At 40.3% G+C, this 26,437-nt stretch overlaps 1 protein-coding gene and 1 pseudogene across 2 annotated transcripts in view; both read right to left on the minus strand.

The window, feature by feature from the left end:
• Positions 1 to 26,437, minus strand: part of SH3BGR (SH3 domain binding glutamate rich protein) — a 61,259-nt gene that overhangs the window by 8,953 nt on the left and 25,869 nt on the right. For both annotated transcript variants that reach the window (XM_017880697.1, XM_017880696.1), the window contains exons 3-5: positions 24,047 to 24,127; positions 7,461 to 7,538; positions 5,891 to 5,983 (exon numbers count right to left, since the gene is read on the minus strand). In XM_017880697.1, coding sequence (XP_017736186.1) covers positions 5,891 to 5,983; positions 7,461 to 7,538; positions 24,047 to 24,127 — 252 coding nt within the window. The remainder of the gene's footprint in view (positions 1 to 5,890; positions 5,984 to 7,460; positions 7,539 to 24,046; positions 24,128 to 26,437) is intronic.
• On the minus strand, positions 16,923 to 17,935 carry LOC108535014 (myosin light polypeptide 6-like; annotated as a pseudogene).

A 26,437-nucleotide genomic window follows, 5' to 3' on the forward strand; every position in this document is an offset into this window, starting at 1 on the left:
CCTAAACCCTTTTTTTTTTTTTTTTTTTTTTTTTTTTTTGAGATGAAGTTTTGCTCTCATTGACCAGAATGGAGTACAGTGGTGCGATCTCAGCTCACGGCAACCTCTGCCTCCTGGGTTCAAGCGATTCTCCTGCCTCAGCCTCCCGAGTAGCTGGGATTACAGGCACCCACCACCAAGCCTGGCTAATTTTTTGTATTTTTAGTAGAGACAGGGTTTCACCGTGTTGGCCATGCTGGTTTCAAACTCCTGACCTTCAGCTGATTCACCCGCTTCGGCCTCCCAAAGTGGTGAGAATACAGGTGTGAGACACCGGATCTGGCCCCTAGCACTCTTTATCAATATTTGAATTGACCTTAATATCTTAAAAGGTATGTTAAGCAGGGAAAGTGATTGCTCAGAGAATGCATAAAAATACTTAGCCTCAAAAGGATAAGTAAGCTTGGAAGAACTTTGGATATTATCATCACAAGCTCCCCCAGAACATAAGCTCTGTGGGAGCGGTGACTCTGTCATTTTCATTGCCCCCTCCACAGTCCCTGGAATCCTGCCTGGCATGTGGCAGCACTCAATCTGTCCATAAAGTGTTGAATGGCTGCATTTATGTAATGCTACTCCAGCTCAGCTTCAAATCCCCCATAGAATGAGGTGGGATATATTAGTTTTAAAAATAATGGCTGGGTGTGGTGGCATATGCCTGTAAACCCAACACTTTAGGAGGCTGAGGAGGGAGGATCACTTGAGGCCAGGAGTTTGACACCAGCCTGGTCAACAGAGCAAGACCCCATCTCTACAAAAAATGTAAAAATTAGCTGGGTGGGGTGGCCTGTGCCTATAGTCCCAGCTACTCGGGAGGCTGACGTGGAAGAATCACTCGAGGCCACTATGATTATGCCACTGCACTCCAGCCTGGGTGACAGAATGAGACTCTGTCTCTAAAAAAATAAATAAATAATAATAAGCTTCCAACCTTGGTTCACAGAATTATAAAATACTGGAATTAGGCAGATCCTTAAAAGTCATCTATGTAAAACTGAATTGACTTTCATGGTTGGCAAGTAATTACATGCATAAAAGCATTTTTTAAGATAATTATAATCACCCAGTCAATTAAGCCAAGATCTCACATAATCATTATTTGAGGAAGCACACACCTTAAAGTAATTTCACCTTGTTTTTCAGAGAAAGCCAGAAGAGAGAAACCTCACAAGTGGGAAGTCTTAGAACCTTCCACAGCAGCTATTTTTGTTGGAAACTTGGCCAGAAAAGCAGACTGCAGAGGTGGCGAGTGGCCAGAACTAAGGACAGGTGTCAGTGGTGGTGAGTGCCAGGCAGCGTTCAGTGGGAACAGGTGGCAGGCGTGGGAGATAGTGAAGGGCTAGCCCAGCATGACCTGCAAGGGCAGCCAGCCTCAGAGTGGCTGGAAATGAGAGGACAGAGGCAGAGTCCTCTCGAGCTTCTGGCACCCCAGGGACCCAGCCTGAGACCCGTGACTCCTCCCACAAACCTACATCAATGTTTGTCCCTTGAAACTTTTCTCAAGACTGCTATTGGAGGATGCCAAGAGGGGTGGTTACAGACCATGATCATATTGTCTGTCAAGCAAGGGCCTCATGACTTTCAGATCGGATGACGGGACTGACAAAGCACACAATTTTAAATAATTGGACGTTGATCAAAAAAACAAACTAAACCTGCACAAGGTACAATGTTTCCAGCATTTTCTAAAGCTCTCGTGATGTCCCAGTCTGCAATTCGTTTCTTAGAGAATGCCCAGAAGCTGAGCTGACTTTCTGTTTTCCTCCTTTACTCCTGAGGCAACGGTTCCTTAGCCCCTCACCCTCCCTGGGTCATCAGGCCAGGCCCCATGAGGTCCCCTATTTCTTCAAGTTACACTAAGATCTTCCTAGGCATGAAGTCATGGTCTTCTCAGTGTTCACCCTTCTGACCTCCCAAGTCCTCCTGCCTCAATCCATTATCAAGGAGAGAATTTACATCTTGGCATCTTGTATTTAAGAACCCTGGAGGTTGAGAAGGTGGTCAGGGGAAGTCCACATTATTAAAGAAGATAATAGTTTTTGTTTCCATTTCTGTTGATTTTTTTAAATCAATGTCAAACATTAGGTAAATATTCCTCTCCATTAAATGGAATTGTATGAGTGCTACAAGTGTGTGTCGAATGTGCATGTTTAATAGCAGAGATCAGATGAGCCTGTCCCGGACTTAGCCACTTGCCTCGTTTATCACTCAGCTGAACATTGCCAGTTCCGGAGAAAGGTTTTTGGCTTGTTTTGTGTTTTTACTGCACACATTACAATTGTTTTCAACCCATAAATGAAGGCAGGTTTTTAAAAAAAAAAAGGTAAAAACTTGATATGGTTTGTCATCTAGTTAACAGAAATGCACCAATGCATCGCATTTCTGGTTTCATTATTGTATTAAGGCCAGATGAGATGTCACCATTTGGGGAAGTTGGGTGAAGGGCACACAAGACTCTATTATTTTTGAAACTTCCTGTGAGTCTATAGTTTTTTCAGAATAAAATGTTTAAAACTATTTCTATTCCTTCTCCTAATAAGCATGGCTGAAAGCCAGGGTATGAATTGTGACTTGCTCTTTCTGCTACACAAAGCTGAGTGGGTGGAGGGGTCAGAGTAAGAGTTATTTTCTCTTTCCACACGCCACCTATTTGTTCTGGCTTTCCACCCCTAAGGAAGAAAGTATAGGCCCTGGTTTTCAAAACCCTAGGCTAATGGGGTGATAAAGCTAGGCGGTACCTGAAAACAAAACAAAACAAAAAAGAGCTTGGAATTGGCAAGATGGAGGTGGCCAGACTGAGGAGGAAAAAAGGATTTTCCAGGAGGGGTACTGCCCAGGCCCTGCTCGCACACAGAAAGAGCCGGGGACCACTGGCACATTTAAGTAACAAGGCACTCTGCACAGGCAGCAGCGTCCGTGGTCAGAAGGCCAGCCACTGTGAAAAGCTAGTCTGTGTCCAGCCAGAGCAGAGGGTCTGGCCCGTGCCAAGGAACAGACAGCAGAAACACCACCACAGACAAATATTCAGCACCCAATCCCTGCCCAGTCACCATTAACGACCCCGGGATGGCTGTGAGACCCTCAGGAGGACAAAAACACCCCACCCAGCTGGAAGCTCCTGCCAGTCATGAGGTGGGCACATGGAGCTGATAGAGGACTGTAAGGAAATAAAGGAAGCTGATATTCCTTGCCCGGGAGTCTTAGGAACCAAGTGTGGGCCCACGAATATTCTAAACTTTATATCCACTGCAGCGTGTTGGTTAAGGAGGGAAGCCCAGGGGAGCGCCTCTGTTTTAACCACAGCGAGCCAAGAGGAGCAAAAAGAAATCACCTCAAGATGGTTTCAACAGAGCTAGGCATTTTAAAGCCTTGGATTTACCTGACGTGTCATACCTACATGCAACTACTAGGATGTGTCTCGTACTTTCAAAATCAATGTTCAAAACACATAGAGCTCTCCCTTGTCTTTCCGATTCCCTATCAGCCTGTCTATGCCTGGGGTGCCCTGGGAGGAGAGATGCCCTTATAAAAAGACCACGATGTCCTCCCATCTCAGCTTTTTTTTTTTTTCTTTTTGAGACAGGGTCTGACTCTATTGCCCAGACTGGAGTGCAGTGGCACGATCTCAGCTCACTACAACTGCTGCCTCCCGGGTTCAAGTGATCCTCCCATCACAGCTTCCCAAATAGCTAAGATTACAGGCATGCGCCATCACACCTGGCTAATTTTTGTATTTTTAGTAGAGACGGGGTTTTACCATGTTGGCCAGGCTGGTTTCAAACTCTTGACCTCAAGTGATCTGCTCACCTCTGCCTTCCAAAGTGCAGGGATTATAGGCGTGAGCCATGTGCCCGGCCCCATCTCAGCTTTTAACAACAAACCAAAGACCGTCAAAACAAGCCAGCAAGTTCTTGAAGCACAAAATGCAAAGCATTCTAAATATCTAAGTGGTGTTTGTCTCCTTCTTAAATTTTAAAGTTCAGTCTATTTTCATATATACTCATAAGGGTTAATCATGTTTTACAACATTTTCATCTGTTTACTGACAATCACAGAGGGTTTTTCTAATTTAATTGAATTAAAGTAAATCAAAGAGCATGTGTTGGTTTTCAAACAGGAAAACGTCAGAATCTGTCTTTCTGTAGGATAAATAGTATTAAAGAGTTGAAAAGCGAATTTGATAATATGATGTTAGCAATATATTCATCTAAAATAAAAATATTTTTCACTTACGGTCATTTCTTCACCATGGCCCACACGAAAATAACAAAAAAAAATGTTTTTTTTAATTCCTATCAGGATTCACCCGGTTATAATTGACTTTGTCAAAGGCTCACAATTTTAAAAAGTAGTAGCAAAGAGAACGTAAAAGCTGGGTGATTCATCACTTCATAGAACTAACCCAGCCCAGCGGCTGAGAAGCGGAAGCAGTGCCCACCCTGGCTGCAGGAGGCAGGATCTGATTATAAACATGCTACCTCCCTGCTGGTCCCATGGGAGAAAGGGGCTGGGGTGCAATGCTTTTCATCTTTGTCTCTATATCTTAAAAGAAGCAAACTCAACTTCAAAGTATTCATCAGCATGACTGTACGGGCGCATTAGGCAACTCATGCAAAGTTCAAATTGTGAAACGGAGATTTTTTTTTAATTACAAGATAATGAAATTGTCACTATATTTAATTTTTAAAGTATTGTTTCTGAATTACATAGGCTGCCATGAAACACCATCTAACTTCTAGGTCAAGATTGAAGATTTTGTCTTTCTTTAAAACAAAACAAAAACAGAGTTGTAATATCAACTTTTGAAATAGCAGTCTACTTCAAATGTAAGTCGAAATATTGGGAATTTCCTTCCCTAGCCCCTCCCAGTTTAAATTCTTTAAGGTAAAGACAAATCGATGCCCAGCCCCACACCCCTTTTTCCATAGTGTGGGTGTGGGTCTCAGCCCCTTTCTAGCCACATTTTATCTGGTGAATGAGGGTCCAGCTCTCATAAAAGCTCCCACACCTCTCCTGGAATAAATAAATTAGCAAACCATCAGGGTTTGAAAATAGTCTTTGCTGCAACTGACAGCAGTCACTCCACTGCAGTGCAGAAGGCCTCTGAGATTCTCCTCCAAAGAGGCCCAGACCAATGTCTGCACCCCATTCCCAGCCCCACCAGGCTCCTTCCTTGGCACCTGGCTTCCCAGCACGTTTTCAGAACTCCTTGAAGAAGTAGCCCAACCCATCCCCCATTATCTCAGCTTGGCACTCACAGAAGCACAGTGTCCCCCAACATTGCCCACTCCTTATCCTGCGGCTCCTGTATGGGAACCCCTTTAGAATTACTCATGTGACTTCACCAGGATCTGCTATTTCCCTGATTGAACTTCACTGTGTGTCAATTTCCCTCCCCAAGGAGTCCTTTTGATCCTCAAGTTCCTGTTGTCTTCCCCCCAGATATACTGAACCCCCTTATCTTTGTTTCCCCACTGGGCAGGGGTCCTGGGTGGGTGTAAGCTAGGAGTCTGTCATTAATCACAACTAAGCAGAAAGGGCCCTTGTTTATAAAGAGCATGCACCTAACCTAGCCATAACAATACCACAACAAATTCTCCAAGCCTTCTCTAACCAGCTCCCTCCAGGCCCAGGTTCAGGCTCCTTCGTCTTCCCTTTAGCCCTCTCTGCACCGGGACCCCAGTGCTTAACACATCAGTAGAAATTACCTGCTTCCTCCCCGGCTAAACTCGCAGCTACTCAGTCTCTTTCTGATTGCTTGTGCCCAGAGTCAAGTTGTACAAGCCCTGTAAAAGTCTCTATTGAACAGCAGAGAATCCAGTCAAACTGATGTGAAAAAGTGAACACTCACATTCTTCTCCTGGGCTTCAGGGAGGTTGCCCGCATCTTCATTGCCCTCTTTTTGTGCCTCAGTTTCTCCACCTTCTTCAGCCTTCTCTGATCCCTGGTCATAAAGGAAACTCAGGATATGAGCTCCAAAAAACCAACAACAACAAAAAAAAACCAGGCCACATATGCTGTGGCTTTCTTATTTAGACACACAGTATATAAATGAAGCAAACATAGACTGCCCACTCATTAGGTCACTTAGCAACTAGAGCATAGGATTTCCAAACCCCAAAATGCCGACTGGGATGAGTCAAAGATACAACCTATGTGCATTGCAGGGTAACAAACTGCCTAAGTGAAGAGTTTCAATTCACCCACTTCAGGCTGATGAGGAGAGATTCAAAGAATTCTATCTTCACACAGCGTTTTCTATTGCTTGTATGGAGGGAGGCTTATAATTTTATAGATTAAAAATTAAGAAGGGCCGGGCGCAGTGGCTCAAGCCTGTAATCCCAGCACTTTGGGAGGCCGAGACGGGCGGATCACGAGGTCAGGAGATGGAGACCATCCTGGCGAACACAGTGAAACCCCGTCTCTACTTAAAAAAATACAAAAAACTAGCCAGGCGAGGTGGTGGACGCCTGTAGTCCCAGCTACTCAGGAGGCTGAGGCAGGAGAATGGCGTAAACCTGGGAGGCGGAGCTTGCAATGAACTGAGATCTGGCCACTGCACTCCACCCTGGGCGACAGAGCGAGACTCCGTCTCAAGAAAAAAAAAAAAAAAATTAGGAAGATAGATAAGGTAGAAAGATAAAGTAGACAGATAAACATATATAGATGGATAAATGGATGGATGGATGGATGGATGGATGGATGGATGGATAATGTACAGAGACAGATAGATAAACAGACGGACAGAGGAATGGATGTATGGACAAACATGGGTAGGTAGGCAGGCAGGCAGGCAGACAGACACAGATAGATAAATAGATAGAAATAAAGATAGATAGATAGATAGATAGATAATAGATAGATGGATGGATGGATGATAATATGGTTAGGCTTTGTGCCCCCACTCAAATCTCATCTTGAATTATAATCCCCATAATGGTAATAATCCCCACATGTCAAGAGAGAGACCAGATGGAGGTAATGGAATCATGGGGCGGTTTCCCCCATGCTGTCCTCGTGATAGTGAGTGAGTTCTCACGAGATGTGATGGTTTTATAAGGGGTTCTTCCCTCTTTGTTCAGCACTTCTCCTTCCTGCTGCCTTGTGAAGAAGGTGCCTTGCTTCTCCTTCACCTTCCGCCATGATGGCAAGTTTCCTGAGGCTTCCCCAGCCATGCTGATCTGTGAGTCAATTAAACCTCTTTCCTTAATAAATTACCCAGTCTTGGGCAGTTCTTTATGGCAGTATGAAAACAGACTAATATGGATGGATAGATACAGACAATAGACGATTGATTAGATAGATGGATAGATAATAGACTGATGGGTGGGTGGACAGAGAGAGAGAGAGACATATTAGGACCCAGTAGACATTCTGAGGAAACTAGCATGGGGACAATGGCTCGAGACACCAGTGCTTACCTCTGTGGTGCTCGGTGCCTCTCCCACTACATCGCCGTTGGGAAGGGACAATGATGCTTCCTCGGGTGATTTTGTCACCTGCATTATGTAAAGTGAGAGTGTTTGAGAATTTTCTTAAGGACAGCAGCTTGCATTTCAATGTCTTAACTATTCAAACTATATTTGTCTTCATCCTTAATCTTATCTTCACTAAGTAGGTAGGGCAGTCATTACCACCCCACACTTCAGAGACAGGAAAATAAAGGCAGAAAATGTCACACTGTGGGTTAGGGGAAGGACTAGGTCTACACCTCCTCCCTCATGCTCTTTCAACTTACAAAATGGATTCCAGCCTTTTAAAATATCAGGTTATTTTTATTACAGAGGCACTGCAAGTTCGTGGGAGCAAAGTAAGCCACACACACACCCTCCAATCCCACCCTCCTGTGATAATCAGTATTAAAAATGTGATAGGGTACCTCTGCATCCTAATACATAAAGGCTATTTTAGGGGAATTGATTGTCATTTTCTTTTATTTTTGTGATTTTGAAACAGAAATGGGAACACAGTTTGCATGACTTCATTTTTAGTTCAATGTACCATGGACATTTGTCCAGGTTAATTCATATGATCGATCCTATTGAATAGTTATTTTCAACATCTGCTTCATATTAAATATATAATAATTTATTCATACATTCCCCAGTCAATGGGTGTTCTGAATGTTTGTATGTTTCTTCCACTACAAATAACACTATACTAAACTGAATAAAATGGTGAGGTTATTCTTACTAGTTTTCAAAAAGGTGGCAGCAATTCATATCCAGACAGTGATATGTAAGTGTCTCCTTTTCCTTTATCCTCATAACCAGCGAAGATGATTGTTATTTCTAATGTTTACCAATATGTTGAAGAGAAAATAGAATTTCATATTTTGTTTCATTTATACATTTATCATTATTGGAAATAAGGGCATATTTTTTATAAATTTTTAGCTATTTCTATTTCCTCTTCAAATAATTGTCTTTATATGTTTTGCCCATTTTATTTTTTTCTTTTTGTAGACATTGCAGTGAATGCATTGCTCATTGTTACTTCAGTTGTTTGTCCTTTACTAAAAGTTGTTTGTCTTTTTATGGGCAAATTTATCTAACTTTTATTCTCTAAAATATCCTTCTATTACTTTATATTGTTATTAATATCTAGAGCTTTAATCCATCTGGAATTTAATTTAGTATATGATGTAAAGTCAATGTCTACATTTCTTTTCTGCCAGACAGATGGGAAATTTTGCCTATATTATATATAAACCATCATTTCCCATTAAATCCAGATTATATATTTGTCATTTATTACAATATATACATAAATTTATGTTTCTACACTATCCTACATATAAATACTGATACAATGAAAATAAAATTAAAATATTTTATATAAATGTATATAAATAAAAATATATTTCTCAGATATACATATAAATATATACTGCTTTTATCATTGTAGCTTATAGGACATATTTTAATATTTGGAAAGTCAAGTTGTTACACAAAGTCTTTTTCAAAATTTTCTTGGCTCCCCTCAGACAATTATTATTCCAAATACATTTTAAGATAATGTTTCTTAGTTCCAAAAATTAAAAAATAGGATTTTGCTTGAAATAGCACTAAACATTTATTCATTTACAAAATGTTCATTCCTTGTTGTTAAGTCATTCCATCCAAGAACACTGCAGGTTTATTTCTTCAGTATTTGTTAGTGTCCTTCAGAATAAAATTAAATTATGTTCTTCATAGAGGCCCTGTATGTTTCTTGATAAATTTGTTCCTAAACATTTTACAGATTTTTATCACTACCATGAATGGGATATTTTTCCTTCTTACATTTTAACTTACTACTTATAATTATTAAACAAAATGTACAAATTTTTGTATATTTTTCTTTCATCTAGAAACTTAATAAACCATCTTATCAATTCTAATGCATTTCACTAGAGTTTTACAGATTTTTAGGCATGCGATTATATTATATGCAAATAAAGATAATTTTTAAATTTTATCTATGTCTTGTATACATAAGACTTACTACATTATTACAATAACTACAGCTCCTAAAACAATGTTTAGTAATATAGTGGTAACAGGCATACCTATCTTGCTTCTCATTTTAATAGAAATGCTTCAGTATTGCATGGTTCATTATGATATTTATAATTACCTCTGATAAATGTATTTTATATTTTAAGTTATTTCCTTCTACTTATATTTTAATTGATTCTTAACTAGAAATATCTGATAAATTATATCAAATATCTTCTTGGCACTTGTAGGTGCAATCATATGGTTTTTCTCCATTAATCACTTCATGTAATGAATTATGGCAACTGAATACATTGTTTGATGATGGTGAATTATCTTTAATTCACTTCTGAATATATTTTGCTAGTATTTTATTTAGACTTTTGAGAAGGGGCATGGTGGCTTACATCTGTAATCCCAACACTTTGGAGGCCTAGGTGGGAGGATCACTTGAGGCCAAGAGTTCAAGACCAACCTGGGCAACATAGCAAGATCCTTTCTCTACAAAAAAAAAAAATTTATTAGCAAGGCATGGTGATGTATGCCCATAGTACCAGCTACTTGGGAGGCTAAGACAAGAGGATTGCTTGAGCCCAGGAGTCTGAGGTTGCAGTGAGCCATGATTATGCCACTGCACTCCCACCTGGGTGACAGAGCAAGATCCTTACTCAAAAAAAAAAAAAAAAAAAAAAAAAAAAAAAAAAAGAGACTTTTACCCTCTGATTCATAACTGAGATTGATCTTGGTACAACTGAAAGTATCCTAAGTAATAGGATAGCTGCTACTAGAAACATAGAGTTTGCTGTTTGGGTCCAACAAAGTAAATGCCTGCTGAAACAAACACAATAGACTATGTTTTTCAGAAAAATGTAACAAAATACAGAATCTCCACAACACAAGACTCACTATGTTCAAGATACCATCCAAAATACTTAACATACAAGGAACCAGGAAAATGTTACTCATTCTCAGGAGAAAAAACAACCAGTGAAGACCAACACAGAAAAGATGTGGATGCTGGAATTTGCAGACAAGGATTTTAAAGCAGCTATTAAAACTATGCTCAAAGATGTAAAGGCAAACATGCTTGCAATGAATGAAACAACTGACATTCTCAATAGAAAAATAGAAATTATAAAATCAAACAAGTGTAACATTTCAGAATTGAAAATACAATATATGAAATAAAGAATTTACTAGACTGGATGTAGAATGAAAATGACAAAGACAAAAATAAGTGAACTTAAAATAAATCAGTAGAAATTATCCAATATGAAGATCAAAGAAAACAAGACTGAAAATATTTTAAGCCTTAGGGAAATGTGAAATAATAACAAAAGATTTAACATATATGTAATTAGAGTGCCAGAAGGGGAAATGAAAACAAATGGAGCAGAAATAATATGTGAAAATATAATGGTTGAAAATTTTCTATATTTGGTAAATGATACAGATTCAAGACTCTCAGAAAACCCCAATAATAATAAGTACACCAAAGAAATCATAGGTAGGTATATCATAATCAAATGGCTGAAGACCAAAGATAAAATGAAAATCTTAAAAGCACCCAGAGAAAAATGATACACTACCTACAGGAAACAAGATTTCAAATTATTTTCATGTCTCATCAGAAACTATGGAGATCAAAAGACAGAAGGGAAAAAAACAGATCCAAGGTGTTGAAAGGAAAAATAAAACCTGTCAACTAAGAATTTTATATCCAGCGAAATATTATTCAAGTATGAAAGCAAAGTAAAGACACTTCACACAAAAGAAAACTAAAGAACTTATTGCCAGCAGACCTGCACTACGAAACAATGCTAAATGACTAAAGGAAGTTCTTTGGGCTGAAAGAAAATGGCACCAGATGGAAACTTCACTCTTCATAAGGTATCAGAAATGTAAAAGTCTGGGTAAGCACAAAAGATTACCTCCTACTAAAAAAAAAAAAGAAGAAGAAAGAGACTGTTCAATGGGAACATTACATAGTAGAGTTGATGGTATATGGAAACGTGATACACATGATAGTATAGCATAAAGTATGGGAAAGAGTCAATGGATGCATATGATGCCAATGTTTCTGCATATTACCTGAAAGTGTTATAACATTAAGTCTAAGTAGACTGTGAGATATTAAGAATATATATTAAACACCTAGAAAACCCTAAAGACTCCTCCAAAAAGCTCTTAGAACTAATAAAAGAATTCAGCAAAGTTCCCAGATATGAAATTAATGTAAACAAATCAGTAGCTCTCTTATACACCAACAGTGACCAAGTGAGAATCAAATCAAGATCTCAACTACTTTTACAATAGCTGCAAAAAAATAAAATACTCAGGAATATACCTAACCAAGGAGGTGAAAGAACTCTACAAGGAAAGTTACAAAACTGCTGAAAGAAATCATCGATGACACAAACAAATGGAAATACATCCCATGCTCACGAATGGGTAGAATCAATATTATGAATTATTACTGAAAATGACGCATACTGCCAAATGCAATCTACAAATTCATGCAATTCCCATCAAATCGCACCATCATGTCTTCACAGAACTAGAAAAAACAATCCTAAAGTTCATATGGAACCATAAAGAGCCCACATAGCCAAAGCAGGACTAAGCAAAAAGAACAAATGCTGGAGGCACTCCATGTTACCTGATTTCAAAGGCTATAGTATAGAGGCCACAGTCACGAAAACAGGGCCATGGTACTGGTAATAAAATAGGCACATAGACCAATGAAACAGAATAGAGAACCCAGAAATAAACCCAAATATCTACAGCCAATGATCTTTGACAAAGCAAACAAAAACATAAAGTGAGGAAAGGACACCCTATTCAACAAATGGTGCTGGGATAACTGGCAGGCCACATGTAGGTGAATGAAACTGGATCCTCATCTCTTACCTTAAACAAATATCAACTCAAGACGAATCATGGACTTACATCTAAGACCTGAAACTATAAAAATTATAGAAGATAACATCAGAAAAACCCTTGTAGACATTGACTTAGGCAAGGATTTCATGACCAAGAACCCAAAAGCAAATGCAATAAAAACAAAGATAAATAGCTGGGACTTAATTAAAGAGCTTTTATACAGCAAAAGGAACAGTCAGCATAGTAAACAGACAACCCACAGAATGGGAGAAAATATTAACAATCTATACATCTGACAAAGGACCAATATCCAGTATCTACAATGAACTCAAACAAATTACCAAGAAAAAAAAATCCCATCAAAAAGTGGGCTAAGGACATGAATAGACAATTCTCAAAAGAAGATGTACAAATGGCCAACAAGCATATGCAAAAATGCTCAACGTCACTAATGATCAGGGAACACCTCCACCCCTATTTAGATCTGCAGGTGCTGCCCCATGACCCCAACCAAAGCCCATGCAAACCAAAACCACAATGTGATACCACCTTACTCCTGCAAGAATGGCCATAATCAAAAAATCCAAAAATAATAGATGTTGGCATGGATGCAGTGAACAGGGAACACTTCTACACTGCTCGTGGGAATGTAAACTAGTACAGCCACTTTGGAAAACAGTATGGCTATTTCTTAAAGAACTAAAAGTAGAACTACCATTTGATCCAGAAATGTCACTACTGGGTATCTATCCAGAGGAAAAGAAGTCATTATACAAAAAAGATATTTGCGCACACATTTATAACAGCACAATGCGCAATTGCCAAAATATGGAAGCAACCCAAATGGCCACCAATCAATGAGTGGATAAAGAAACTGTGAGATATATATATATGATACACACACACACACACACACACAATGGAAACTACTCAGTCATAAAAAGGAATGAATTAATGGCATTCGCAGCAACCTGGATGGAATTGAAGACTATTATCCTAAATGAAGTAACTCAGAAATGGAAAATCAAACATTGTATGTTCTCACTCATAAGTGGGAGCTAAACTATAAGAATACAAAGGCGTAAGAATGACATAATGGACTTTGGGGACTCAGAGGCAAAGGGTGGGAAAGGGGTGAGGAATAAAAGACTACAAATAGGGTACAGTGTACACTGCTTGGGTGATGGGTGCACCAAAATCTCACAAATTAGTGGTGACTAAAGAACCTACTTGTGTAACGAAATACCACCTGTCCCCCAAAAACCTATGGAAATAAAAAAATTTTAAAATATTTACATATTATAGTGACTAGAGCAACCATTACCAAATAATGCCAAGAGGCACAGTTAAAAATACAATAGATAAGTTAAAAAGGAAGTCTAAAATATATTCATATAGCCCAAAAGAAAGCAAAAAAGTATAAAACAGAGGAATGAAAATGGGAGACCAGCTCCAGTCTGTGCCTCCAAGATGACAAATAAAAGAAGGAACAAAGGTCATACCAAAAAGGGCCACGGCCATGGCCACGTGTACCCTATTTGCTGCATGAACTATACCTGATGTGTGCCCAAGAACAAGGCCATTAAGAAATTGTCATTTGAAACATAGTGGAGGCCACAGCAGTCAGGGACATTTCTAGGCAAGCTTCTTCAACGCCTGTGTGCTTCCCAAGCTGGATTTGAAACTACATTACTGTGTGAGTTGTGCAGTTTATGATATTAAAACAAAGTAGTGAGGAATCAATCTCGTGAAGTTTGCAAGGACCGAACACCTCCACCCCTATTTAGACCTGCGGGTGCTGCCCCATGACCCTGACCAAAGGCCATGTAAGGAGCTGAGGCCTTAAAGACTGAAGAAAAACTATTCTCTGGAGAAAAATAAAGTGGAAATTGTATTTTAAATAATAAAAATTGAAATGGGGCTGGGCGTGGTGGCTCATGCCTGTAATCCCAACATTTTGGGAGGACGAGGTGGGTGGATCACTTGAGGTCAGGAGTTCCAGACCAGTCTGGCCAACATGGTGAAACCCTGTCTCTACTAAAAATACAAAAACAGCCTCATGTGGTGGCACCCGCCTGTAGTCCCAACTATTTGGGAGGCTGAGACAGGAGAATCGCTTGAACTCGGGAGACGGAGGTTGCAGTGAGCCAAGATCGCTCCGTCTCTAAAAATAAAAATAAAAAATAAAATAAATAAATATGGAGACCAATAGAAAAAACAATGAAATAGTAAATATAAACACAATTATGTGAATGATTAATTGTTAATGAACTAAATACTCCAATTTATAACAGAGATTATCAAGATGAATTAAAATGCTCAAGACCAGCCGGGTGCAGTGGCTCATGCCTATAATTCCAGCACTCTCGGAGGCCAAAGAGGGAGGATCACTACAGCTCAGGAGTTTGAGACCAGCCTGGGCAACTAGTGGGACCCTCTCTCTATAAAAAACTTAAAAATCAGCTGAGGATGGCGGTGCATGCCTGTAGTCCCAGCTACTCAGGTGGCTGACGCAGGGGGATCACTTGAGCCTGGGAGGGAAGTCGAGCTGCAGTGAGCTATGATCATGCCACCGCACTCCAGACAGTGTGAGATTGTCTCAAAAAAAAAAAAAAAAATGCACAAAACCCAATCAGATCCTGTTTCCAAAAGACATTATAGAAACAAAGACATAGGAAGTTGAAAGGAAATCAATGGAAAAAATATCCCAGGCAAACCATAAGCAAAAGAAATCTAGAGTAGTTTTATTATCATGTAATACAGATATAAAGACAAAGGGTATTATCAGAAATTGTAAAAGACAGCTGATAATTACAAAAGAGTCAATCCATCAGGAAGCTATAACAATCATAAATACTAATGTGCCTAATAACATAGAGTTTTAAAATACAAGAAGAATAAATTGACAGGATTAAAGGGAGGAATAGAAAATGCACAATCATAGTCAGAGATATTCTCAACTGTGGAACAGCTGTGCAAAAATCCAAACTGATAGTTTCTTTTCTTCTAGGAAATTTTAGCCTTTTCAAATTTATTAGAACAACTGATATAGTTAGTTCAATTGCTTCTGCTATATTAATTCATGACAGCCTGTCTTCTCTCTTATGCTTTTTTCCTTTCCTTACTCTTGCTGGCTAAAGTTTCTCTCATTCTGTTTTCCTCAGCTCTGCCCCCCAGCCTCATTAACATAAATGTTCTGAAATGCTTCTCTATTTCACTACTGTTTAGTTTCCTATTTATGATAGTCATCATTAAACATAATTCTCTGTTAACATTCACAATTACACAATACATGGGTTCCCATCAAGATGGTTCACCTGCAATTGAGACGCGCCCTTTGGAACACTTAGACTTATCTCCCTTCTTTTTGCCATATCCCTCATCCATGAACACTATCCTTGTAAAGGATATTTTCACATATCTCCTTTCTCACATAGCCCCATCCACAGTGATGAACTCACTAGTGATACCAGAACTCCTAGATTTTTCCAAGATAGTTTACAATTCTTGATTTCACTATTATTCAATGTTTTCCTTTACAGAAGTGGCTCTCAACATTGATAAAACATTAAGTTCACCTGGGAGTTCCCTGCAAGAAGCTTCTGTCTTAATTGATCTCGAATGTATCCCTGGCATACTATTTTAATGGCAAAACTGCAATTACTTTTGCACCGACCTAATAGCTTCAACGGCTCCCCAGAGACTTCTAGTGTGCAGCCAGGTGGAGGCTGACTGCCAATATCTAAACCTCTCTCTGTCCCTCTGGAGTAAGAACAGCTCCCTCAGACCTCCTGTGCCTCCCCACCCAACTCAATGCTCACTGCCCTGCCCTGTTGACCACTGTGTTGACCACTGCCAGGTTTAAGAGCAAGATGGAAGTGGGCTCTGCCTTTCAAGCTTCAAGCCCATGCCCAGGCCCTTCCTATAACTGGAATACACCATTGGGGCTGTGCAGGGCCCATAGAGCCACTCCCATCTCTGACAGGCATTTGGACCTTGATTTCCTTCTTCAAACCGAACGTTTTTGCTTTCTAACCTTTCAGGGATTCTCCCATAGTTTCTGATCCTCAGGCAGCACCCTTTCTAGTTTTCCTGCAGTCATAAGATAAGGGGGTGGGGGAGCTGCAGCAGCATCTCCAACTGGAAGACCCTGTGGCATCTCCTGAATGATTAGTTCTCTTCTATCTGGTCTTTTTTTGTTTCTGGAACTCCTTTCGTGCACATATCAGGTCTCCAGCATCTGACTTGCAGACTTCTGCCTTTCACTCACAATTTCTATTTATTTGTGTTTTATTTTATGTTTGATGCCTTCTTCCCTCTGGTCTTCTTGAATGGAGGCCTGAACAGTGTTCACTCTCTCTGTTGCTCAACTTGTAGTTTTTGTTTGTTTGTTTGAGGGTTTTGGGTTGGGGGGAACAGAAAACAAGTTTATTGGTGAATGCTCATGGCAAGCATCATCCAAGAGAGACAAGATGGGGAGGGTGCTGTGACCAGACAGCCTTCAGGGCTAGATACGCAGTGTCACACAGGGCAAAGGACAGGGCTCAGGGGATGCTGGGAATGTGCCCAGCTACTCAGCATCACACAGACGAGCTCTTCAGAGTTGACAACCATTGCTGTCCTCATGCCCAGCCACCAGCAACTCTTCTTCCTCTGTCATCTTCCCACCCGGTGTGACAAGGACTTGCCGGATTTCAGCACCCATGATGGTGCCATTCCTTTCCTTGTCAAACACCCAAAGGCCTTCCACATAATCTTAAGACTAGGCACCCTAGTCCTTGTTCCTGGCCACAGTCTGCAGCATGGGCAGGAAGTGCTCAAAGTCTAGCACCTTCACATTCATCTCATCACTCCTGAGGTTCCCCCAGGAACTGGAACACCTCAGCATGGGTGAGGCTCTGGCCCAAGGCCCTTGTCATGTCCCCACACTGGCTGTAAGGACCTTGCCATCACCCGTTCAGTCAAACAGCTGGAAGGCATCCTTGAACTCTGCGGTCTGGTTCTCTATGAAGTTACATATCAGACTACTCAGCTCTGCTCAGCTACAGGCCAGAATGTGTCACCTTCCATGAAGAATGACTGCTCAGAGGCCTGTCGTAAAGGATTACACGCTAGAAACTTTGGGGTACAGGTTCTGATGGTATTGCTCAAAGAACTGAGGCCATACCAGTGGGCTTAGTCAAAATTTCCAGAACTTTAGTTGAGAAGCAGATGGGTTCATGAGACTACTAGCCCAAGATCCAGTGAAACGAGGATTAATTACATAGGACTAAATGAATTGGTGAGGTATGATACCCTTTCCTGCAGTAAGGATCCATCTTGTAGTTTCAAATTAGAAAATTCCAGAACATCTTTTGAATGAATTTTGTGCTCCAAATTCATATCTTTTATGCTTCTCAACAAATGTTCCCCCAAATCTCCTTCTGCTTCTTCCTTTTGTGCTCCTTCAAGTGAAGTCATCTGTCATCTGTCCAGTTTGGCCTTCCTCCTTCAGGTCACTGGGAAATGCCACACTTACTTAAATATTTTGCCATTACTCAAAATTGCTTTCAATAGAAACTCACTAGTCATACCGGAAAATGAGTTTCAAAACTTTTCATCACAAGTCACTTTTGGCCAAAAGTTACATGATCCAGATATATTATCCCTGCCTTATTCATTAGACTGAAATGTGTTCTACAAGAAAATCCATCTTCCAATAGAAGATGTTACCACGACTCCAATAGAGGGATTTGAAACCTCTTTTGAGCCATGTTGGTCTGGCTGTTGGAATGTTAGAACTTCCTAATGTGGTTCTCATGAGAAGGACAGCCCTCGCTGGGATGTATAAGCTTTGGCACTGAGGAGTTACATGCCAACAGCAATCTGTAAAGGTAACACTTTAACACTGCTACGACAGCCAGGCATGATGGCTTACACCTGTAATCCCAGCACTTTGGGAGGCTGGGGTGGGAGGATCGCTTGAGCCCAGGAGTTCAAGTTCAGTGTGGGCAACATGGTGAAACTCTGTCTTTAAAAAAAACACAAAAATTAGCCAGGCATGGTGGTGCATATCTGCGGTCCCAGTTACCAGTGAAGCTGTGGTGGGAGGATCGCTTGGGTCCAAGAGGTTGAGGCTGCAGTGAGCCGTGATCAGGCCACTGCACTCCAGCCTGGGAGACAGAGCAAGACCCTGCCTCAAAAAACAGAAACAAAAAACTATTGTTATGGCTGTGTATATCTCTGTCAATTAAGGGGAAATCTAATTGCCTATATAATTGGATATCTTTCATTGGTATAATAATATTCCCCTGAATAAATTAATGTACTAAAAGACATTGATTGCTGGACGTGGTGGTTCACATCTGTAATCCTAGCACTTTGGGAAGCCAAGGCAGGCAGATTCTCTGAGGTCAGGAGTTCAAGACCAGCCTGGCCAACATGCTGAAACCCCGTCTCTACTAAAAAAAATACAAAAATTGGCTGGGCGTGGTGGCGCATGCCTGTAATCCCAGCTACTTTGGAGGCTGAGGCAGGAAAGTGCTTGAACCTGGGAGGCGGAAGTTGCAGTGAGCCAAGATTGTGCCACTGCACTCCGGCCTGGGCAAGAGAGCAAGACTCCATCTCAAAATAAAAAATAAAATAAAAGACATTAATTATACTGTTGTTTTGCCTGGTATCAGACAACAGGGGCTTAAGTTATCAACCATAACTTCAGTTGTTTTAAATGTTAACTTGATCCTTCTTTAATCTGAATCAAGCATGTTTTACAACAGTATTTTTCAATTGGGAATTCCTGTCACCTACTCATAAAGTTTTATTAATAAATGATGTTAGGACCTACTCCAGACCTACTACATCTCGTTTCTTGATATCCTTATCATATGCTTGGTATATTCAGAGTATATTATGCCTCTGAGTAATTACATCAAGATTTTTGCTATGCCCATTTATTGTTGTAAATTAGATATAATGTTTTTTGTATTCTTTGAAATAGGCCTAATGATTATGTTTGTAAGTAATTTGGGGGGTTGAATTTATAGTTTTGTTTTGCATGTCACAGAAAACAACAAATTTTCTCATCAAATGTAATATTCTTGTTAAGACTTTCTCGTCTTCCACTTTTGAAAATTATAAGCAGCGAATGACACCCATTTTAAGTTTTTGTCATCTACAGATATTTGTGTTCGCATGTTTCGCTTTGCTACTTCCCTGAAGTTATTTGTAATGAGCTACAAGCAAAAACGCTTCATCTTTCATGAAGAACGACTGCTCAGAGCCCCGCAGTAAAGGGTTATATGTTACATACATTTGGGTTCACGTTTCTGACGGCATTGCGTAAAGAACTTTGAGACCATATCCAAGGACTTAGTCAAATCTTCCAGAACTTTTGTTGAGAAGCAGAAGGGTTCATTAGATGACTAACCCAAGATCCACAAGATCCAGTGAAATAGGAATTAATGACATAGGATCAAATGAATTGGTGAGGGATGATAGTAGTTTTTGTCTGGAATACTGTTGATATTATTTTAATGTCTTATTTTCCTTATATATAAGGAAGCGTTTTGGCTTTCTCTTAAGTTTTCATACATGATAATAATGTTGTAGATTCTGCTTTTGTAAACTGAAATGAATCACTTGTAAATGACCTCTTATTCTCCCTGCCTGACCCCTCCGGAGTTCAAAAATTCTTATTGAATCAGAATACACACATAGTTTTTGGCAATATAGTTATTTGCGTAACTTCAATAAGCATCTGTCTTCAGCCGGGCGCGGTGGCTCAAGCCTGTAATCCCAGCACTTTGGGAGGCCGAGACAGGCGGATCAATGAGGTCATGGAGATCGATGACCATCCCTGGCTAAAACAGTGAAACCCCGTCTCTACTAAAAAATACAAAAAAAAAATAAAAAAAACTAGCCCGGACGTGTGGCAGGCGGCCTGTGTCCCAGCTACTTGGGAGGCTGAGGCAGGAGAATGGCGTAAACCCGGGAGGCGGAGCTTGAGGTGAGCTAAGATCGGCCACTGGCACTCCAGCCTGGGCGACAGAGCCGAGACTCCCGTCCTCAAAAAAAAAAAAAAAAAAAAAAAAAAAGAATCTGTCTTCCTTCTTGCCAGGGCACAATTGAAAACATTGGTTGTGTAACCTAGGTCCTACCTGCCATGTCCTATTAAGAATGATGTTCATTTAATCAGATATGACCACATGCTTTTAAAGAACTAAGGTTGACTTTATGGAACCAATGCTTACTTACAAAGCCCTCTTGGGAAAACTGGCCTAGTCCTCGGCCTCGAACAGCCTGCCTAAGACAAGAAAAATATTCTAAAAGCAATGATGTTGCATATGATGACATGTTTTATGAGCATGCATTTTCTACATAACTGTTAAGAGTACCTATTTTTAGCTTGAGTGAGATTAATTTTCCTTGCTGACACCTTTCCACAATCTTGTTTACTACAACATGACACTGTGGTAAGTAATGTTTCCATAAATCAGATGTCTGTCTTTTCAAATGATACTGGAAGTACTCTGTCCCTATGCACAGTATAAACAGCTATAAACGCAAGCAATACGGACAGCACCAAAGGCTCTAGCACAAACTGTGCTAATTAGTGGGGTGTCTTTCTACAAGTCACTTAAGCTCCTTGGGCTTCATGTTGCTCCTCTCAGAAGAGAAGCATCTGGACTGGACAGCCTCTTAGGTATCTCCAGGCCAGGTTTCATAATCCCACGGCCATCCCTTTCTTCCACATAATGAGAGTTTTATATAATATGACAGTACCTGAGCACAAATCAGAGCAGGATCTAAAAACTGAGGTTAGATATTAAAATAAAAATGAGATAAGATAAAACACAGCAGAGGCTGAAATAGATTTATATGTATTAGTATAAATATATCTCAAAATATGTTTTTTTTTAAAAAAAAAAAAAGCAAGTTACAACAAACAAATCTGTCCCATTCACATTCAATTTGAAGAATAGTGCTGAATATCTCCGGAATGTTTCATTGACTTTGGTACCCCAGTTAATTATTGCCTCAAATTTCAGAGGTGAACACCTACTATGAGTTATGGGCTCTGATGATATAAATATGAAAGATATGGTCCCAGATTCTGCATCTTATCTCTAATAATCTTCTATGTTGCTGTCTGAGTCAGAGGCTTTGTGAAATGTAAATCACTCCGCATTGACCTTTTCCCATCATTCTCATCGCCAAGAAAAAAGTCCAGACACAGAAGGCCCTTTACAAAATCATTCCTACTAACTTTTCTTGCCTCAGCTCTTATCTTTACCCACTTCCATACCCTGGGTTCTATTGAAACCTCTGAATCCATCCAAAGTATGACTTCACTGAACGAAACATACTCTCAGAAATTTCACTGCCTTAGTATATACATCCATCTTCCCATAGTGTCTTGACTATCTTTTTCCACTTACTGAGCTCCCACTAAATCTTCCAATACCAAGTGAGATATCAACTCTTTTCAGAGACTTAATCTAAGGCCTGAGATTGGTGAACCATCTCCATATTCACATAGACAGTTATTATATCTACTTATAGAATGCTCACATCTAACTATTCCTCTAACCATAAAGTCCCTTCAATCAACCAGCCCAGTGTCTGGCCCAGCATGTGCTCAAATAAATTCTCTTGAAAGAATAAATTATAAAATAAGTACCCCTAAGAGGTAGGTGGTCATATTTCTCTCTTCATTTTATAGCTGGGAAAACATTAAAAATTCAGGGTCAGCAGGTAAAAAGCATATAAGGTTTTCTGGCTGGGCGCGGTGGCTCAAGCCTGTAATCCCAGCACTTTGGGAGGCCGAGACGGGCAGATCACGAGGTCAGGAGATCGAGACCATCCTGGCTGACACGGTGAAACCCCATCTCTACTAAAAAAATACAAAAAACTAGCCGGGCGTGGTGGCGGGTGCCTGTAGTCCCAGCTACTTGGGAGGCTGAGGCAGGAGAATGGCGTGAACCCGGGAGGCGGAGCTTGCAGTGAGCTGAGGTCCGGCCACTGCACTCCAGCCCGGGCAGCAGAGCGAGACTCCGTCTCAAAACAAACAAACAAAAAAAAAGCATATAAGGTTTTCTAACTGAATCGTATGTTCTTTTCCACTGGGGTTCCTCTTCATTTCATGCTGAATGAGAGAGATTATGGATGGAAAGAAATACCAGGACTACAAAAGCCTCAATAAGAAGAGGTGAACTCTGAGACTTCTCAGGAGAAATGTAAGAGAAGAAGTCTAGGAAGTGGGCTGTCCCTAGACATGAATGACAAGTCATCATCTCAGAGAGAGAAAAATGGCAATATCTATATTGATCAACTTCCAAATGTTTATTTTATTTTATTTTTGTTGCTGAAAATATGAGATTGATCCCAGACACTTTGCACACTGGCAAATAAGTTCATCTGCTCTAACTTTTCCACATAATTTTCTAAAGTCTGTTTTACCTTAGACAGCCCCCACTCTGGTCTCCTTCCTGTCAACTCATTACTTTGTTTCATCCACTTTTCACAACTTCAGCTCCATCTACACACTCACAGCTTCCACGTGTGTGTCTCCAACCAGACTTTGCAGAGACACAGATCAGCATACAATTGCCTACCTCACTTCTTTGCTCAGCTGTCTCAAACTTAATTTCTCCTGTCAATATGGTCCTCTCTCAGAGCGGATTTTTACACCCACTGGTTAGAAGTCATCATGGAATCCATCCCTATCCACATTCAATCCATCAGCAAGTCTTAGCAAGTCTCATGAATTAAACATGCACACAAGTCAAATTCACAGTTCCTGCTTTATTAGCATAATTCTCTATTTAATTACACATAATCAAAGATGAGACATCACTGGAAGAAAAAAAACCTGATAAAACCTACCTTGTTCTTGAATCGAGATCTTACCTGTCCCATTTTTATGAGACTAAAATGCAGTTTGGTTCATTTAAATAGAAATAATAGGCCGGGCGGGGTGGCTCAAGCCTGTAATCCCAGCACTTTGGGAGGCCGAGGCGGGCGGATCACGAGGTCAGGAGATCGAGACCATCCTGGCTAACACGGTGAAACCCCGTCTCTACTAAAAAATATTAAAAAACTAGCCGGGCGACGTGGCAGCGCCTGTAGTCCCAGCTACCTGCGAGGCTGAGGCAGGAGAATGGCGTGAACCCAGGAGGCGGAGCTTGCAGTGAGCTGAGAACGGGCCACAGCACTCCAGCCCGGGCGACAGAGCGAGACTCCGTCTCAAAAATAAATAAATAGAAATAATATAAGGGCATATATCATTATGAAATTAACTCATATAAAGCTATATGAGAAATCAATTCAAAACAAAATAATTGTATAAACACAACTTGGGAGCTCAAATGTTTACATATTTAATGAATGCACTTAAGTTTATTCAAAGTAATGATATTTCCTAACTTAGGTATTATAAAATTTACCACAACAAGTTGAAAACATAGCATAAATATAAAAAGCATAATTTTGGAACTTTTTTTAGTAAAACTGCATTCTCTCTATGCATAGGACTTCATCAGAATAAGAAGTGTACTAAAATTATGGGAATTTAAAAATCATCATTTCTTAAGCAGTCTTGGATGCAGATTTCTACCTTCATTTAGTATTACCTGTTTTGAACCCCAATAGAGTTTGTTCAAACTTACCTTTGAGTCTGGAGGAGGAGCCAAACCAAGGAAGGAATAAATAATATTCTCTTCTTTTGCAGAGAAGAAAGAGTCAAAATCCTTGAAGCAAAGAAAAAGAAAGTTTAAAACGACTGCACACTTGTGAGCCAGTTTATTTATGGAAACTGATCTTTTTATTTATTAGTTCTTAAGTTGGAAGCTCACACAAAAATCATCCCAGTTTGCTTTGTCAAAGATGACTAACCTCCAGAGTTAAGAAATCTAAGCATGAACTTTACATTTGTTTTTATACACTTTACTTGTGCCTGTATACCACAGCAAGAGCGCGCGCACACACACACACACACACACACACACACACACACACCCCTACCCATGTCCAGGAATTGCTGACAGGACCCAAATATACGCAGTAAATGGCTTTTCCAAGTTTCACACCACCACCTGGTTTACTTATAATCTGGCTCTAAGCATTTGGTCCCTGATCAGCTGAGACTGAGATGATACAGGCTGTCTACACTGTGATTAAAGTATCCCTAAGGGCCCAGATGCATCTCAGGCCCTCCCAATATGAACAGGCACAAGACCATCGGGGGCATAGAGGGCGACTGTTTTGGCAAAATGGGAACAACTGGAGTGATCGGAAACTTGGTAGTGGATTGAAATCTGATGCTCAGTGAAGCTCCCACCCCATCCGGATCCTATCAGGGCCAGTCCTTCACCAGGCAGGTCCAGCCCTAAACCACCTTCCCAGTAACATAACTGTCAATAGCTTAGAAGAGTTTCAGTTTTTATAATTAAAACATAAACAATCTTCCCCCAGGCTACTTTACTGCTACCAATCTTTGTCATCAAGGCCTTGATGCAATTTCAACAGTGTTGCAAAAAGGCTCACGAAGTCACAAGCGTTTGTCTCATTTAACAGGGCAGCACACAAAACAACTTAGTTGTTCTTTGCCTACCCTACTCTTAGTGTATGTTAAAAAGCTTAAAACCAGCCAGGCGTGGTGGCTCATGCCTCTAATCTCAGCACTTCGGGAGGCCAAGATGGGAGGATCCCTTGAACCCACGAGTTCAAGACTAGCCTGGACAACATGGTGAGAGTCTGTCTCTACAAAAAATACAAAAATTAGCCGGGCATGGTGGCACACACCTGTGGTCCCAGCTACTTCGGAGGCTGAGGTAGGAGGATCACTTGAGCCTGGCAGATCAAGGCTGCAGTGAGCTGTGATTGTGCCATTACACTCTAGCCTGGGAAACAGAGCAATGCCCTGTCTCACAAAAAAAAAAAAAAAAAAAAAAAAAAAAAAAAAAAAAAAAAAAAAAAGCAGCTTAAAACTAAATATAGGTCACAGTTATTGAGAAAAAAAGGATTCCTGTGTTACTCTTATTTTTTTTTGAGAGAGAGAGAGAAAGTCTCGCTCTGTCTCCCAGGCTGGAGTGCAGTGGCACAATCTCAGCTCACTGCAACCTCCACCTTCCAGGTTCAAGCAATTCTCCTGCATCAGCCTCCTGACTACCTGGGATTACAGACACGTGCCACCATGCCCAGCTAATTTTTGTATTTTTAGTAGAGACAGGGTTTCACTATGTTGGTCAGGCTGGTCTCAAACTCCTGACCCCAGATGATCCACCCACCTCGGCCTCCCAAAGTGCTGGGACTACAGGTGTGAGCCACTTATTCCAAGTGTTACTCTTACTTAAAGCTTTATTGTTTCCCTATCCATTGCCTCAAGTCTCTCAGTGATTAATTTTATTCTTTGATACTGAATACATGTTTGAAAGCTGCCTCAAATCTTGGTTGAAAGGAATAGAACAACATGAGTAATGCAGGAACTTTGGTATCAGAAATTCTGATTGATTCCCAGAGTACATGCTTACTAATCATTGTTAAAAGATTACATGAGATACTGCGTTAATAGTAGTAGTCGTAGTATTAAGTTGGTGAAATGTAATAAAGTAAATCTATGCTATTTCCCAAAAATTCCATATATAAAGTTCTGAAAACTTTAGTTAGCCAACTCTAGATTTCAAGGCAAGAAAGATTTTCTTATAGTTGAGTGAATTAGTCTTTTGCTTCAATTTAAGACCAAATACCTTCTTCAGAATTTCAGAAGGCTGAAGAACAATTCATCATTATCTTTGACTTTATGCTACCAAATAATATGTAGAAAATAATGAACCTAAAACAGGTTTTCAACTCCCAGTTCTGCTATTATGGCAGATTAGAGGCCCTAAAAAGCTGTGTCAAAAAATTTTTTCTTAACCCAGTTAAGAAAAAAAAAAAGTATAGGCCGGGCGCGGTGGCTTAAGCCTGTAATCCCAGCACTTTGGGAGGCCGAGACGGGCGGATCACGAGGTCAGCAGATCGAGACCATCCTGGCTAACACGGTGAAACCCCGTCTCTAC

The sequence above is a fragment of the Rhinopithecus bieti genome, unplaced genomic scaffold (genome assembly GCF_001698545.2).
Source record: "Rhinopithecus bieti isolate Rb0 unplaced genomic scaffold, ASM169854v2 scaffold_12151, whole genome shotgun sequence".
Lineage (NCBI taxonomy): Eukaryota > Metazoa > Chordata > Mammalia > Primates > Cercopithecidae > Rhinopithecus > Rhinopithecus bieti.